At 36.5% G+C, this 16,451-nt stretch overlaps 1 protein-coding gene across 2 annotated transcripts in view; it reads right to left on the minus strand.

Moving 5' to 3' along the window:
- The window catches only part of STAC (SH3 and cysteine rich domain), a 150,763-nt gene that overhangs the window by 34,206 nt on the left and 100,106 nt on the right, over positions 1-16,451 (minus strand). For both annotated transcript variants that reach the window (XM_064360068.1, XM_064360067.1), the window contains exons 7-8: positions 8,068-8,132; positions 6,738-6,826 (exon numbers count right to left, since the gene is read on the minus strand). In XM_064360068.1, the coding sequence (XP_064216138.1) occupies positions 6,738-6,826; positions 8,068-8,132 (154 nt within the window). The remainder of the gene's footprint in view (positions 1-6,737; positions 6,827-8,067; positions 8,133-16,451) is intronic.

The following is a 16,451-nucleotide window of genomic DNA, read 5'->3' on the forward strand; positions in this document are numbered from 1 at the left end:
TTTTTCTGAAATTGCTTTTTTTTTTTTTTTTGAAGAAAGTTATGATTTCAGAATAATCTAATACAAAGCTGTAGGACTTCTATAATAGAAAGCTGTTAAATCTTAAATGTTACACACCCAACTGACAATCTCAAAAAGGACCCAATATGGTGTACTTATTGCAAAGTAAATATATGTCATCCTTGTCTTCATCAGCAGATAGTTAATTGCGGGTCGTCCGGTGAAGGCATGGCTTCATCCCAGCAATGAATCCTAGACAGGCTCTGCTCTGGCTCACAGGGCTTGTCATATCTCTAACAGAACAGGGCTTCTCTTGAAAAAGGCTGCCTCCTCCTCTCCCACTGGTGATGCCAGAACTGTTCAGGTAATGTTTACAACTTCAGCCAGGGAGTTCATCATGACGATTTTACTCAGCAATGGAGAAAACTCAGATGTACAATAGTTTAATTGTCTGTACAAATCGAAGGAGCCAGGACTCAGGCCCCAAACTTTGCTCTGGAAAGACCTAAGAATCACCTAACAGCAGATCTCACACTAATTCTGAAACAGAGTTGACTCCAGGGTGTGAGCCAGGAGGAGTTGTGAGACTCCAGCAGGATAAATAAATCCGCTATGATGTCTTGCTGGATATTAAATCCACCATGAGGTGTGGCAGAGCTGCTGGAACTGATCCTGATGGCATATGGAACCTGGGAAACAGGGTCTAACTGATGCCCTTCAGTGGCTCTCACCAATTTAAGGAGTTTGGAGAAAATGAAGAGGAGAAGGGAGATTTCACCGAGGTGGTGAACCATGCCTGAAAAATAACACAAACCTGAAGATTTGGGGGAGCCCAGGTAGCTCCAGCATGGAGAGGCAAGGCTTTCCCAGAGGCCATGTGAAGAGAGTAACTGGTAATTGATAATTTGGCCGGCACAGCATTCAGACAAGTGGCATCTACCTCCAAATGGAGGCCATTATCCCAGTGCACTGGCAATTAAATAGTTTTGATTTGAGTGCTAACTTATCTCCCCACTTTTTTTCTTTAGAAGAGGAAAGAGCCAATCTCCAAGGGCCCATTTGACTGGGAAAGTAGCCTTTTCTATTCCGCTGTAGGATGGGAAAACACAGAGAGCCCAATCATGAGATTGCTCATGTTTTGGGGTCATGAATGCATGGAAGCAGAAGTCTTTTTCTTGGGATAGGCCAGTGAACACCACATTATAAAAACTTTGATAAATACTCGTTAGTGAGTGTTTATGATTATAGACACTATGTGTTTAATTTCCTTTCTATCATTTTAGTCTCACCAAACACCTTAAGGGAAAGAGGTCATTATTATTCTTTTAGAAATAAGAAAATCAGAGTAATGAGACGTTTATAAATTGCTTAAGGTCACACAACAAGGAGGATGTGAACCCAGAATTGACTCTAGCTCAACAATCGCTGAAACATGAGGAACCTCAAGCTATGGTAAGAGAATGGTTTAGATTTTGAGAAGGTCACAAGACTCATCTATTCTCTCTAGTATTTCAGTTACCACTAAGTGGATAGTTCCTAGTTGACTCTGATAGTTTTAGTTTGATTTTTCCCTCAACATTAATTGGCTATATATATATATATATATATATATATATATATATATAATAATTTAAGTTCTGGGATACATGTGCAGAATGTGCAGGTTTGTTACATAGGTATACATGTGCCATGATGATTTGCCGCACTCATCAACCTGTCATCTACATTAGGTATTTCTCCTAATGCTGTCCCTCTCCTACCCCCTCACCTCCGACAGGCCCTGGTTTGTAATGTTCCCTTTCCTGTGTCCATGTGTTCTCATTGTTCAACTCCCACTTATGAATGAGAACGTGCTGTGTTCGATTTTCTGTTTTTGTGTTAGTTTGCTGAGAATAATGCTTTCTAGCTTCATCTATGTCCCTGCAAGGGACACAAACTCATCCTTTTTTATGGCTGCATAGTATTCCATGGTGTATATGTGCCACATTTTCTTTATCCAGTCTGTCATTGATGGGCATTTGGTTTGGTTCCAAGTCTTTGCTATTGTGGATAGTGCTGCAATAAACATATATATGCATGTGTCTTTATAGTAGAATGATTTATATTCCTTTGGGTGTATACCCAGTAATGGGATTGCTGGGTCAAATGGTATTTCTGGGTTTAGATCCTTGAAGAATTGCCACACTGTCTTCCACAATAGTTAAACTAATTTACACACCTATCAACAGTGTAAAAGCATTTCTATTTCTCCACATCCTCTTCAGCATCTCTTGTTTCTTGACTTTTTAATGATTGCCATTCTAATCATGAGATGGTATCTCATTATGGTTTGATTTGCATTTCTCTAATGACCAGTGATGATGAGCTTTTTTTCACGTTTGTTGGCCATATAAATGTCTTCTTTTGAGAAGTGTCTGTTCATATCCTTCACCCATTTCTTAATGGGCTTATTTGTTTTGTAAGTTTGTTTAAATTCCTTGTAGATTCTGGATATTAGCCCTTTGTCAGATGGATAGATTGCAAAAGTTTTCTCCCATTCTGTAGATTGCCTGTTCACTCTGATGATAGTTTCTTTTGCTGTGCAGAAGTGCTTTAGTTTAATTAGATCCCATTTGTCAAATTTGGCTTTTGTTGCCATTGCTTTTGGTGTTTTAGTCATGAAGTCATTGCCCATGCCTGTGTCCTGAATGGTACTGTACTGCCTAGGTTTTCTTCTACAGTTTTTAGATTTCAGGTCTTATGTTTAAGTCTTTAATACATATTGCATTAATTTTTATATCAGGTTCAAGAAAGGGATCCAGTTTAAGCTTTCTGCATATGGCTAGCCAGTTTTCCCAACACCATATATTAGGTAGGGAATCCTTTACCCATTGCTTGTTTTTGTCAATCAAGCAGAAGAAAGGATGTCAGAGATTGAAGATCAACATAATGAAATAAAGCATGAAGACAATATTAGAAAAAAAAAAGAATGAAAGGGATGAACAAAGTCATTTAAGAAATATGGGACTATGTGAAAAGACCAAACCTATGTTTGATTCGTGTACCTGAAAGTGATGGGGTGAATGGAACTAAGATGAAAACACTCTTCAGGATATTATCCAGGAGAAGTTCCCCAAAGCAGCAAGACAAGCCAGCATTCAAATTCAGAAAACACAGAAAACACCACAAAGATACTACTCGAGAAGAGCAACTCTAAAACACATAATCATCAGATTCACCAAGGTTGAAATGAAGGAAAAAAATGTTAAGGGCAGCCAGAGAGAAAGGATAGGTTACCCACAAAGGGAAACGCATCAGACTAACAGCGGATCTCTGTGAAGAAACCCTACAAGCCAGAAGAGAGTGGGGGCCAATATTCAACATTATTAAAGAATCTTCAACCCAGAATTTCATATCCAGTGAACTAAGCTTCATAAGTGAAGGAGAAATAAAATCCTTTACCGACAAGCAAATGTGGAGAGATTTCATCACCACCAGGCCTGCCTTAAAAGAGCTCCTGAAGGAAGCACTAAATATGGAAAGACACAACCAGTACCAGCCACTGCAAAAACATACCAAATCGTAAAGACCATCGACACTGTGAAGAAACTGCATCAATTAACAGGCAAAACAACCAGCTAGCATCGTAATGATAGGATCAAATTCACACATAACAATATTAACCTTAAATATAAATGGGCTAAATGCCCCAGTTAAAAGACACAGACTGGCAAATTGGGTAGAGTCAAGACCCATCAGTGTGGTATATTCAGAAGACCCATCTCACATGCAAAGACACACATAGGCTCAAAATAAAGGGATGGAGGAATATTTACCAAGTGAATGGAAAGCAAAAAAAAAAAAAAAAAAAAAAAAAGCAGGGGTTGCAATCCTAGTCTCTGATAAAACAGACTTTAAACCAACAAAGATCAAAAGAGACAAAGAAGGGCATTATATAATGGTACAGGGGTCAATGCAACAAGAAGAGCTAACTATCCCAAATATATATGCACCCAACACAGGAGCACCCAGATTCGTAATGCAAGTTCTTAAAGACCTACAAAGAGACTTAGACTCCCACACAATAATAATGGGAGACTTTAACATCCCACTGTCAATATTAGACCGATCAACGATACAGAAAATCAACAAGGATAGTCAGGACTTGAACTCAGCTCTGGACCACGTGGACCTAATAGACATTTACAGAAATCTCCACCGCAAATCCACAGAATATACATTCTTCCCAGCACCACATCACACATACTCTAAAATTGACCACATAATTGGAAGTAAATCACTCCACAGCAAATGCAAAAGAATGGAAATAATAACAAACAGTCTCTCAGACCACAGTGCAATAAAATTAGAACTCAGCATTAAGAAACTCACTCAAAATCACACAACTATGTGGAAACTGAACAACCTGCTTCTGAATGACTGCTGGGTAAGTAATGAAATTAAAGCAGAAATAAGTAAGTTCTTTGAAATCAATGAGAACAAAGGCACAGTATACTAGAATCTCTGGGACACAACTAAAGGAGTTGTTTAGAGAGAAATTTATAGCACTAAATGCCTACAGAAGAAAGCGGGAAAGATCTAAAATTGACACAGTAACATCACAATTAAAAGAACTAGAGAAACAAGAGCAAGTAAGTTCAAAAGCTAGCAGAAGACAAGAAATAGCTAAGATCAGAGCAGAAATGAAGGAGATAGAGACATGAACATCCCTTCAAAAAATCAATGAATCCAGGAGCTGGTTATTTGGAAAGATTAACAAAATATATAGACTGCTAGTCAGACTAATAAAGAAGAAAAGAGAGAAGAATCAAATAGACACAATAAAAATGATAAAGGGGATATCACCACTGATCCCATAGAAATACAAACTACCATCAAAGAATACCTCTTTCCAAAAATTAGAAAATCTAGAAGAAATGGATAAATTCCTGGACACATGCACCCTCCCAGGACTAAACCAGGAAGAGGTTGAATCCCTGAATAGACCAATAACAAGTTCTGAAATTGAGGCAATAATTAATAGCCTACCAACAAAAAAAAGTCCAGGACCAGACAGTCACAGCTGAATTCTACCAGAGGTACAAAGAGGAGCTGGTAGCATTCCTTCTGAAATTATGCCAAACCATAGAAAAAGAGGGACTCCTCCCTAACTCATTTTATGAGGCCAGCATCATCCTGACACCAAAACCTGGCAGAGACACAACCAAAAAAAGAAAATTTCAGGCCAGTATTTTTGATGAACATCAATGCAAAAATCCTCAATAAAATACGGGCAAACCAAATCCAGCAGTACATCAAAAAGCTTATCCACAATGGTCAAGTCGGCTTCATCCCAGGGATGCAAGGCTGGTTCAACATACACAAATCTATAAACATAATCCATCGCATAAACAGAATCAAAGACAAAAACCACAGGATTATCTCAATAGATGCAGAAAGGCCTTTGATAAAATTCAACACCACTTCATGCTAAAAACTCTCAATAAACTAGGTATCAATGAGATGTATCTCATAATAACAATAGCTGTTTATGACAAACCCACAGCCAATATCATACCGGATGTGCAAAAGCTGGAAGCATTCCCTTTGAAAACTGACATAAGACAAGGATGCCCTCTCTCACCACTCCTATTCAACATAGTATTGGAATTTCTGCCCAGGGAAATCAGGCAAGAAAAAGATAAAGGGTATTCAAATAAGAAGAGAGGAAGTCAAATTGTCTCTTTTTGCACAGGATATGATTGTATATTTAGAAAACCCCATCAACTCAGCCCCAAATCTCCTTAAATTGAGAAGCAACTTCAGCAAATTCTCAGGATGTAAAATCAATGTGCAAAATTCACAGGCATTCCTATACACCAATAACAGACAAACAGAGAGCCAAATCATGGGTAAACTCTCATTCACAATTACTACAAAGAGAATTAAATACCTAGGAATACAACTTACAAGGGATATGAAAGACCTCTTCAAGGGGAACTACAAACCACTACTCAAGGAAATAAGAGAGGACACAAACAAATGTAAAAACACTCCATGCTCATGGATAGCAAGAATTGATATTGTGAAAATGGCCATACTGCCCAAAGTAATTTATAGATTCAGTGGTATCCCCATCAAGCTACCATTTACCTTCTTCACAGACTTTAAATTTCATAGTCTGTATAGCCAAGACAATCCTCAGCAAAAATAACAAAGCTGGAGGCATCGCACTACCTGACTTCAAACTATACTACAAGGCTACAGTAACCAAAACAGCACAGTACTGGTACCAAAACAGAGATATAAACCAATGAAACAGAACAGAAACCTCAGAAATAATGCCGCAGATCTACAACCATCTGATCTTTGATTAAATATATTTTTTGATTCCCTATTGGACCCCACAGGATACCAAGTGCATTTAATGTTCAACCTTCATGAAAACTCCCATTAGCAGTTCTGTTAAGCATGTACTAAAGTGATGCTTCCCAAAGTGTAGTCCTAGGCCAGCATCATCAGTGCCACCTGGGAACTCCTTGGAATGCAGCTTCTTCGGTCCTGCCTCAGACCTGATGAATCAGAAACTCTGGGGACGGCCTGTGTTAACCAGCCCTGCAGGTCATTAGATGTATGCTAAAGTTTGAGAATCACTGCTCTAAAGCATTAGCGGGGGCACAAATGGAATTACTTTTTCACATGAAGAAAGACTGACTTTAAAATTTTATTGTTTTTTTTTCTTTACAAAAGGTTTTTACCTCATTTCCAAATCTTCATTCTCCTGTGGTACAAATTTGTACAAGGCAACGTAGGTGTTCATCTGTAATGGGTCTTTGGAAAGAGATCCCTGAAAGAGAAAATAAAAGAAAAATGAGAAAAGGAAGATGAAAGAAATTGAGAGAGGAAAGAAAGAAACAGGAAATGGAGTAGTTATTTCAGTGTAATTTCAGTGTATAGACCTTAAGTGTTAAAATGTCTAACCATTACTAAAGATTTTCTTTCAACCCTGCATTTATTATTAATTTCTTAACTGCGGTTGGTTTCACTATAAACAACTTGAAAACAATTACTTGGAACTGTTTGCCAGAAATATTGCCATTTTCCTCAAATAAATTTTCTTTGATAATATACTTGTTCATGAAAAATGATACAAGTTAGACTTCAGAAATTGGAATATTCTCTCTAAAGAATGAGGGACACATGAATAGTAGTGCATAACTCTTGCTTCCTAAAATTAATTGTTTATCAGTTAGCCAAAAAGTTGGTATCTAGGATATCAAAAGGGAACCAGGTATAGTCATCTGGCAATTAGTTCATATATGTTGAGAAAAAAGCACAGGTTTTGGCATTAGACTGATATAGTTTACATTATGGTACCACCATCTATCAGCTATGAAACCTTGTAATAATGACAATAAAAGCTGCCGTTTAGATAGTTTGTTGTGTGCCAGGCATTAGGTTACACGCATTAACATACTTGAACTTAACAACAACTCTGTATTGTTGTCCCTAATTTAGAGATGATAAAAAACTCTTGTAAGTGTCATATAAATATTAGCTATTATTACTAACCAAATAAATGTTAATGCTATAAAACATTTACACTTTATAATAAAGAAGTTAAAATTATATATTATGTCATATATAGTTGCATAATATAACTATATAGTAATATAATAAATGCATGCTATTAATTTATAGAAAACATACACAAAAGCTGTATTTAACTATGTCATTTTTAGCTATCTTTAACTCTCCTCTTCAAAGTTCAGGTACATTATATAATGTTATTCTAGTCTGTCTTAATTTTACATATATAAATGAACATATAAAATATATATACTTATATGCTATAAAATACAGTGATAATATATAATTCTATAATCTTTTATATAACAGAAACAAAAGGTGTACAGTGCAATGCTTGCTCTTTTACCTTTTATGTTTATTCCATGCCATGGTACATTGTGCTAGGTTATTCTTTTCTCTAAAGATGCTGGTCTGGACCCACTAAATTGATTTCATGACCCACTTGGGTTCTATCTAAGGACACCTGTCTGACTTGTCTTCTGTGACATCTGTAAATACCTGGTGGTTTATGTTCTTTGCTGGATCTCTGAAATCATCAGTGCCATTTTCCGGATATGTAAACACTGAAGGAGAAAAGAGAGAGCAGGTGCTTTATGAATCTAGTCACCATTTAAAAAAATGTATGTCTGAAAGATGGCTTTATTTACTCTAAGTACCACAGCTTCGCTTCACTTTACTGCTTATTGCCTGTTCCTCACCCTCTGTGACCCAGCTTTCAGGTCATCTTCCATGTGACACTTCTCCCACCTCCCCATGCAGCGTTCTGCACCACCTTCTCTGTGTTCCCACAACTTTTGCACATGCCTGGTTGGCACTTGCCCCTTATAATTATTGGCAATAGTGTGCTCATATTTGATCTCATTTGGTAGTGTCCTTCTCAGGAGCATCCGTCTTTGTCGAATGCATCAAACTGCTTGTTGATGGGTTGGTGGGTGAGGCGTAGTCCAATTTAGTTTTATTTGAGCTGCCTCATCTAAATATGATTCCTTAATCTATATTCAATATCTTGATTCTACTTTATTGAAAATATCTACATTCTATTTAAGCTTTAAACTTCAAAATATTTCCTTGATTTCTTATTGTCAATGCACTGGGGCTATTATTTGGTTTTTCTTTTAGTTTATTCTTGGGAAGTATAATTTTCTTCCTCTTGTATTTAAGTATCCACTCTGCAGCCTTTGATAGTGGTCAAGCCTTCACAAAATGGGCAGGAAGGCCGGGCATGGTGGCTTGTGCTTGTAATCTGAGACTTTGGGAGGCCAAGGCGGGCAGATCACTTGAGAGTTTAAGACCAGCGTGGCCAACTTGGTGAAACCCCATTTCTACTAAAATACAAAAATTAGCTGAGTGTGGTGGCACATGTCTGTAATCCCAGCTACTTGGGAGGGTGAGGCAGGAGAACCGCTTGAGGCTGGTGGAAGGCGGAGGTTGCAGTGAGCTGTGATCGCACCACTGCATTCCAGCCTGGGCAACACAGCGAGACTCCATCTAAAACAAAAAACAAAAAACAAAAACAAAAAAACAAAATGAGCAGCAGTTTTCATTGTCCACATACCCAGCTGTGGGAGGTCTCTGATGGATAATGGGACTTCTGCCTTATCTAGTTTGGTCAGCGTAACCTACCTCCATGACTAATGGCATAGCTTTATCATTCTAGCTATGTGTATTTTCCTTAAACAAAAATGTGGTAAATATTTCCAAGTTTATATAATAAAGCTTTGTTGTCTAAATTACTCTACTGGTTAGATGACTTGAAATTTTAAGATTATACATTGCTGCTTTATTCTTCTCTTTGATTTGCCTTCAGATTATCAAGGAAATGTCAGCAGAGGGAGGGGAACACCACAAAAAGCTCTGAAACCTATTTCATTAGTGCACTGATGGCCTTTACTGTTCTTAAAATAGCCTCAACAACAATGATATAGAAAACGTGTTTCAGAACAAGAGCCTCTGCAAATGTAGTAATGCTTATCAAGTATCTATTCTCCATGGCTTGTAGTTCCAGAGTTTATGGATGCAATTCCATTATCCCTAGGAAGCCAATATGCAGTCACTGGTGGAGCTCTGGTTTGTAAGTAACCAGAAAACGAAGCCCTGTTCTATGAATCTCATTTGCTTCAATATTTGGCCACTCAGCTTGATGTTTACCAGTCTAAAAAGAGTACAGATTAACAAAACCTTTTTCTGGTACTGTGTGACTGTCCGAAATCCTACTGTAAACACCTGATTGCCTAAGTATAAAACTGGACACCTGGAAAAGAATATTAAATATTTGAATGGGAATGTAAAGAGAATCTTCCTAGAAAATTCCTGATATGGACTAAAACGGCATCTACATAAAGTGCACACACAATGTTCGGTGTGGATTGACTTTACAATTTTGTAACTTCACATTGTTTTAGTTTTTGTACTGAATCTCTCTCTGGCCAACTGGCTCAAAATGTGTACCATCTTTGTAAACTTTGCTGAAAAATATTTGAAGTAACCTAAAATATGTTTTCAGATATATGGTTGCTAGCAGAAATGGAAGGGTGCAAAAATAATTTTTAAAACCTGTTCCAACCACTTCTAAAACTTTGATTTAAAAGAAGGAGAGAAGAGAAAGGTAACTATCAAAAACATATCATATACCTTTTACTTTTGGTGCTTTAAATTATTTCATGAAAAATAATTTGGTTGTTTATTTCACCCATAACAAGTATTCAAAGAATATGTCTATTATGTAGTTATAGTTTCTAATGCTACAGAAGCAAAATGAACCTTTAGTTCTTACCACATTCCCAAAGAGCTTTCTTCTTTTCCTATCCTACATGCTGTCTTTTGTTTTTTACCTTGCAGACCTGTAAGACCCAAGACCACTGTGTTTTTTAGTTAGATACTATTTTTTTAACCTAGTAATGCAGCAAGTTACATTACTGGATTACCTGATGTGAACCCAAATTTGCATCCCTGGAATAAGTTCAACTTGGTAATTATATAATGTCTTTTAGAACTACTTTATAGGTTCAGTTTACTAAGATTTTGCTTGAGATCTCTGCATCAGTATTCAAGAGAAAGACCAGCCAGTGATTTTTCTTTTCCATGTCATCCTTGTTTGGGTTTAAAGTCAGTGTAATCCTAGCCTGATAAACTGAGTTGGAGAATGCTGCTGTCCTTCCTTGCTACTTCTTGTTTCTCTGAAAGAGCTTGTGTAATCTGAAAATTTCCTCTTCCTTAAATGTTTGGTAGAATTTACTTGGAAAGTTGTTAAGGCCTGGCATTGTCATAGTGTAAATTTAAAATATTGATTCAGCTTATATACGTGTAAACAAATTTATGTTTCCTATTACTATTTCTTCTTGAGTCACGCTTTAATCATTGATATCTTTCTTTATGTCTGCCCATTTAAAAAATGTTTTAAAATACATTGGCATTCAGTTGGTTATAAAATTCTCTGGTTTTCTTTTCAATCTCTGTTATGTTTCCCTTTTTTGTATTGATTTTTGGTTCAATAAAACAAAAATCTCTTTTATCTTAAAAAATCATTAGAGTTTGTAGTTTTGTTTAAAAAACACTCAAGATTTATTGATCTATCTTTGTAATTTAATAATTTCTTCTCGTCTTTATTATTGCCTTCTGATTTTTTGTTAATTCTGTTTTATTTTCTGACTTCTTAAGTATAGCGCTTAGATTATTACTTTTCAGACTTTCTTATTTTTTAACCATCATTTTAAAGCTAACTACTCAAATCCCAACTTTAGCATTTTTGATATGTGTTGTTTTGATATGTTTTCATTCTTATTTAACTTGAAATATATTCCAATCTTTATTATGAATTCCTTTAACATACGATTTTTTTTTTGGTTTTGTTTTTTTGCTTTGTTTCTGAGACAGGGTCTTGCTCTGTCGCCCGGGCTGGAGTGGAGTGGCACAATTACAGCTCACTGCAGCCTCAATCTTCCAGGTTCAAGTGATTCTTCCCCCTAGGCTTTCAGAGTTGCTGGACCATAGATATGTGCCACCCTGCCTGGCTAATTATTTTAAGTTTTGTGTAGAGACAGAGTCTCCCTAAATTGCCTAAGCTGGCCTTGAAATCCTAGCCTCAAATGATCCTCCCACGTTGGCCTCCCAAAGTATTGGGATTACAGGTGTGAGCCACCATGCCCAGCCAAGCTATAAACATTTTAGAAGTGTTTTTGTTTCACGAGCTATTGTTTTTCCTAGTTATCTTTTGACTATTGATTTCTACCTTACTTGCACTGTGGTCACAAAGTTGTATTCTACATAATAATTCTGTGAAATTAATGAAATTTGCTTTATGACCAAGTGAGTGATCAGTATTTTAAATCATTCCATGTGTTCTTTTTTAAAATTAATTTAAGTTCAGGGGTACATGTGCAGATTTGTCACACATGTAAGCATGTGCCATGGTGGTTTGCTGTACCTATTAACCCATCACCTAGGCATTAAGCCCAGCATTCATTAGCTATTTTTCCTAATACTCTCCCTCCCCTACACCACTCCCCTAACAGGCCCCAGTGTGTGTTCTTCCCCTCCCTGGGTCCATGTGTTCTCATTGTTCAGCTCCTACTTATAAGTGAGAACATGTGGTGTTTGGTTTTCTGTTCCTGTGTTGGTTTGTTGAGGGTAATGGCTTCCAGCTCCAACCATGTTCCTGCAAAGGACATGATCTCATTCCTTTTTATGGCTGCATAGTATTCTATGGTGTGTATGGACCACATGTGTTCTTAAAAGGAATGTGACTCTTCTACTTGTTACATGGAATGTCCTTTTTAGGTCAATTAGATTAAGATTGTCAAATGTGTCATCAACTCCTCTACATCTGTACAGAATCTTTTTGTCTATCTGATTTGCCAATAACTGAGAGGCATCTTAAAATCACTCACTAATTCGGAATAATTTTTGTCAATTTCTCCTTGAGTTTCTATCATTTTTCAGGCTACGTATTAGGTATACACAAGTGTAGAATTCATATCTTCTGATGAAGTGAACATGACCATGTAAATAACACTTTTAAACTCTGTAATGCTTTCTTGGTCTTAAAGTCAATTTTCACACATTAATACAGCTATATAATTTTTTTGCTTAATATTTGCCTGTGGTTGCCCCTTTGTTTCTAGATCTGAAATCTGCCTATGTTTTTCTTTCCCCCCCTGCAGAAAGTTAAAAAAAAAAAACCCTTTGTTTTTTAACTTCAATATCCTTATGTTTTAGATATTCGTAAGAAGTATATAGGTCATTTAAAAAATCTAGTCTGAAAAACGTTATCTTTTATCTAGAGTGCTTAAATCGGTTTACATTTATTTTGATTACTGATAAATTGGGATTCCTGCCTAACATTTTCTTTTGTATTTGTCCCAAATTTTCTATGCTTTTTCTTCTATTTTGCCACTTTCCATCCCTTCATTTTTTTTGTTTTGAATTGATTTTTTTTCTCCTCCTCATCATTCCATTTGATTCCCTTTCTGGTTTGGAAGGTTGAATCTATTTTTTTATTCCTTTAGCAGTCATCTTAGAAATTTTAGGAGTTATGTTTTAACAAAATCAAAAGTGAAATAATATATTTAATCTCCTCTCAAGCAACACATGAATCTTTGAATGCCCACTTCCCACATAAAGTCAGCATTTTAGCTAATATTTTATTAACAACTTTTAAAAAACGTAATTTAAACAATGTATCCAGTGTTTGCTTAGATTTAACCACACGTTTACCACTTTCTTTGCTCTTTATTTCTTCTTACTTTTCAGTCTTGCCATTGAGGTCGTATGTTTCTCTTTGAAGTACATCTTTTTAAAATGTTTTGAATATTGGTGTTTCTTAATTGAACTGTAAATGCAGTTTTTGTCTGAAAAATGTATTATCGAAAGATAGTTTTGCTTCATTTGCAATTCTAGGTACTTTTCTTTCCACAAACTGAAGATATCACTCTACTGTTATTTCACTTCTATTGTAATTTGTAAGAAGTAAGTCTAATTTTCATTTCTTTATATGTAACCTGTCTTTTGAACTGGATTTTATAAAGTTTTCTTTCATCTCTGAAATTCTGCAGTTTCACTAACATATGTCTAGGTATAGATTTCTAAATTTGAGGAATAGTGTCTTTAATCAATTCTGGAAAATTCTCCACAAGTATGTTCTTAAATATTGTCTCTCTAGCATTCTCTCTTTGTCTCTCTCTCTTTTTGAGACAAGGTCTTGTGCTCTCCCGGTCTGGAGTAAAGTGGCATAATCATGGCTCACTGTAGCCTCAACCTCCCAGGCTCAAACAATTCTTCTACCTCAGCCTCCCAGCTAGCTGGGGTTACACACGGGTACCATCACGCCTGGCTAATTTTTGTATTTTTTGTAAAGATGGAGTTTTTACCATATTTCCCAAGCTGGTCTCAAACTCCTGGGCTCAAGCAATTCTCCCACCTCGGCTTCCCAAAGTGGTGAGATTACAGGCGTGAGCAACTGTGCCTGGGGCCCCATTCTCTCTTTATGTACTTCTAAATTGTCAGTTAGATGGCATGTTGGACTTATTCATCTTCCATGTCACTTTAACTCTCACAAATTCCACTGCTTTGTCTTCCTGACTATATCCTACTATTTCTTTGTATCTATATTTTAGGGAACGAATTCTTTCTTTATGCCTAATATGCTGTTAAACCCATCAATCAAATTTCTACTTCAAAAAAATTCTAGAAGTTCTATTTGATTTTCCTCAGGTTTACCTGTTTACTTTTGATAGTCTCTTATTCCTTTGTTATGTTTTCTAGTTCAGTTTTAACATATTAAATGTACGCAACTATATAGTCATCTATTTCTTCATTTGGTAATTCTAACATGTAGAGTCTTGAAAATCTGACCATAAAATTGGTTGCTTCTGCTAATATTTACTCATGATGGTTCATTTTCTCATGTGCTTTGTGAGTGTTGATTGTTAGCTTATGTTCTTTGAAAGTTCATTTGTGGGAAGTTTTGAGCTCTGGTTTAAAATTTTCTTCCTCTAGAGAGGGTTTACATTTGTTTCTGCCAAATGCCTGGTGATGTTACTGCACCTGGGCCACTTTAAGCTAAATGAAACTAAAATTTCATATTTGCTCATAAAGCTAGTATGAATTCAGGCCCTAAAACCCAGGAAGAAAGAAGAAGAAGACTTTGTTTCTTTCTTTCCTCTTCTCTATCCTTTCTTCCCTCCCTCCCTCTCTTTCCTTCACCTGTCTTTCTTTCTCTCTCCTCCCTACTTTTTTGTTTCCTTTCTTCTCCATCTGAGTTAAGGCTAACATAGCATATTCCTCTGCAGGGAATTCTTTTTGTCCAGTGATCCTAGGGTATCTTTTGGGGTATTAATATTTTTCAGAAGGGCCTTTCATGCAACCGAATACCCAGGCCATTCCCCATTTTATCCTCTATTGTTCATTAATGAGGCCTCTTATTTCCCACGCTAAGGTCCTAGGGATGTGCGCAGTAAACATTGGCCTTTACATGCTTATATCTCTGAATTCATGTTTTATTGTCATTCCTAGACTCTAAGGAATTGCCTTATTTGCTGCCAGCTCAGGCATGCATTAACTAGAATTTTTAAAAAACTAGTTATCTTAGCGTTGTTTTAGGAATGCTAAACTAGGAAAAATTCTTCTGAATGTCCAGTTCTCCACATTGTAGAAAGGGAATCTTCTGTTTAAGTTTAAAAAGATCTTTACCTGAACTTGATACAAAGCATGTGTTGCACAAACATACCACAAATAATTGCATCTGTAATTTAGAAATTATCCACTGGAGTGGTACTGAAACCAGGGGCACCTGCCTACTTAACCTTTAAAATATCTGCTCTTTTTTTTTTGTGATGCATTAAAATTTGAGATATTGAATTAATACATGCTAAAGACTAGTGTACATTTTCCAGATATAATCTTGCCTTTTTTATTTTAGAACAAAATTTCTTTGCTTTAGTGCAAAGTGAGGTAATATTCAATTTTGTAATATCCTTAAGTGGCTGAGGATGTTTTGTAATATCCTTAAGGGCTGGATTAATCCAGCCCTGTTTGAAGAAAATTCTAGGAATTTGTATTGCTTATGTCCTCTTCTGTCTGTTTCTCTTCCAGGAAAATTGTGATCACATACAGTCATTCTGAAATGCAATTATTGAAGGCAGCCAATAACATTATTACTTGCCATTAGGAGCTGAAATAGGCAGGCCAGATTTTACTTTAGGGGAGATTTTACTTCTCTCTTTGCTCATTACTTTGTTATGAGTAAAGTTTCTAGAAGTTAAGCCAAAGGTGAGGACCAACAATTTCCCCCATGTATATTTATGATGCATCCAGGAATAGTGTTCACAACAACAATCAGAAACACTCAGACCTGCCAAGGATCATTTATAAGAGAGAAAGCAGAGACTGTACTCTTAGCAGTAAGGAAATTAGTATGAATTGTACTTCCCTCCAAGGTGGCTTTGGAGATATTCCTCAAGGAATTTGACATCATACCTGGCTGGAAGAAATAACACCTGTATGCACTGCATATTTTTAAAGACATAAATGAAACATGTAATGCAGAACTGGTTGTGACTGGAATCCAGACACTGCTTCTGAATTCCCTCCTTGCATGACTGAGAAGATCTGTGGGAACTTGGACCACATACATAGAGTGTTTTCTCCAAGTTGCTTCTCAAACTGCATGGACAAGACATTAAAGTCAGTCAAAGAAAGTGTTTTGAAGCCAACGGCTGCATAATTAATCAGCCTAGCTTCTCAGTGCGCATTGTAGAGAAAACTATCGCTGATCAAAAGAATTGTTAATACATCTCCGACACTTTTTGGAAGTTTATTGCTTGCTAAGTTCTTTCAACAGATCTCTTTGAATAAGGCTGTGAAAATGCCCCTTAACATGGAAGACA

This window comes from Aotus nancymaae, unplaced genomic scaffold (genome assembly GCF_030222135.1).
Source record: "Aotus nancymaae isolate 86718 unplaced genomic scaffold, 86718_ANA_hifiasm-v0.15.2.pri h1tg000038l, whole genome shotgun sequence".
Taxonomy (NCBI): Eukaryota; Metazoa; Chordata; class Mammalia; order Primates; family Aotidae; genus Aotus; species Aotus nancymaae.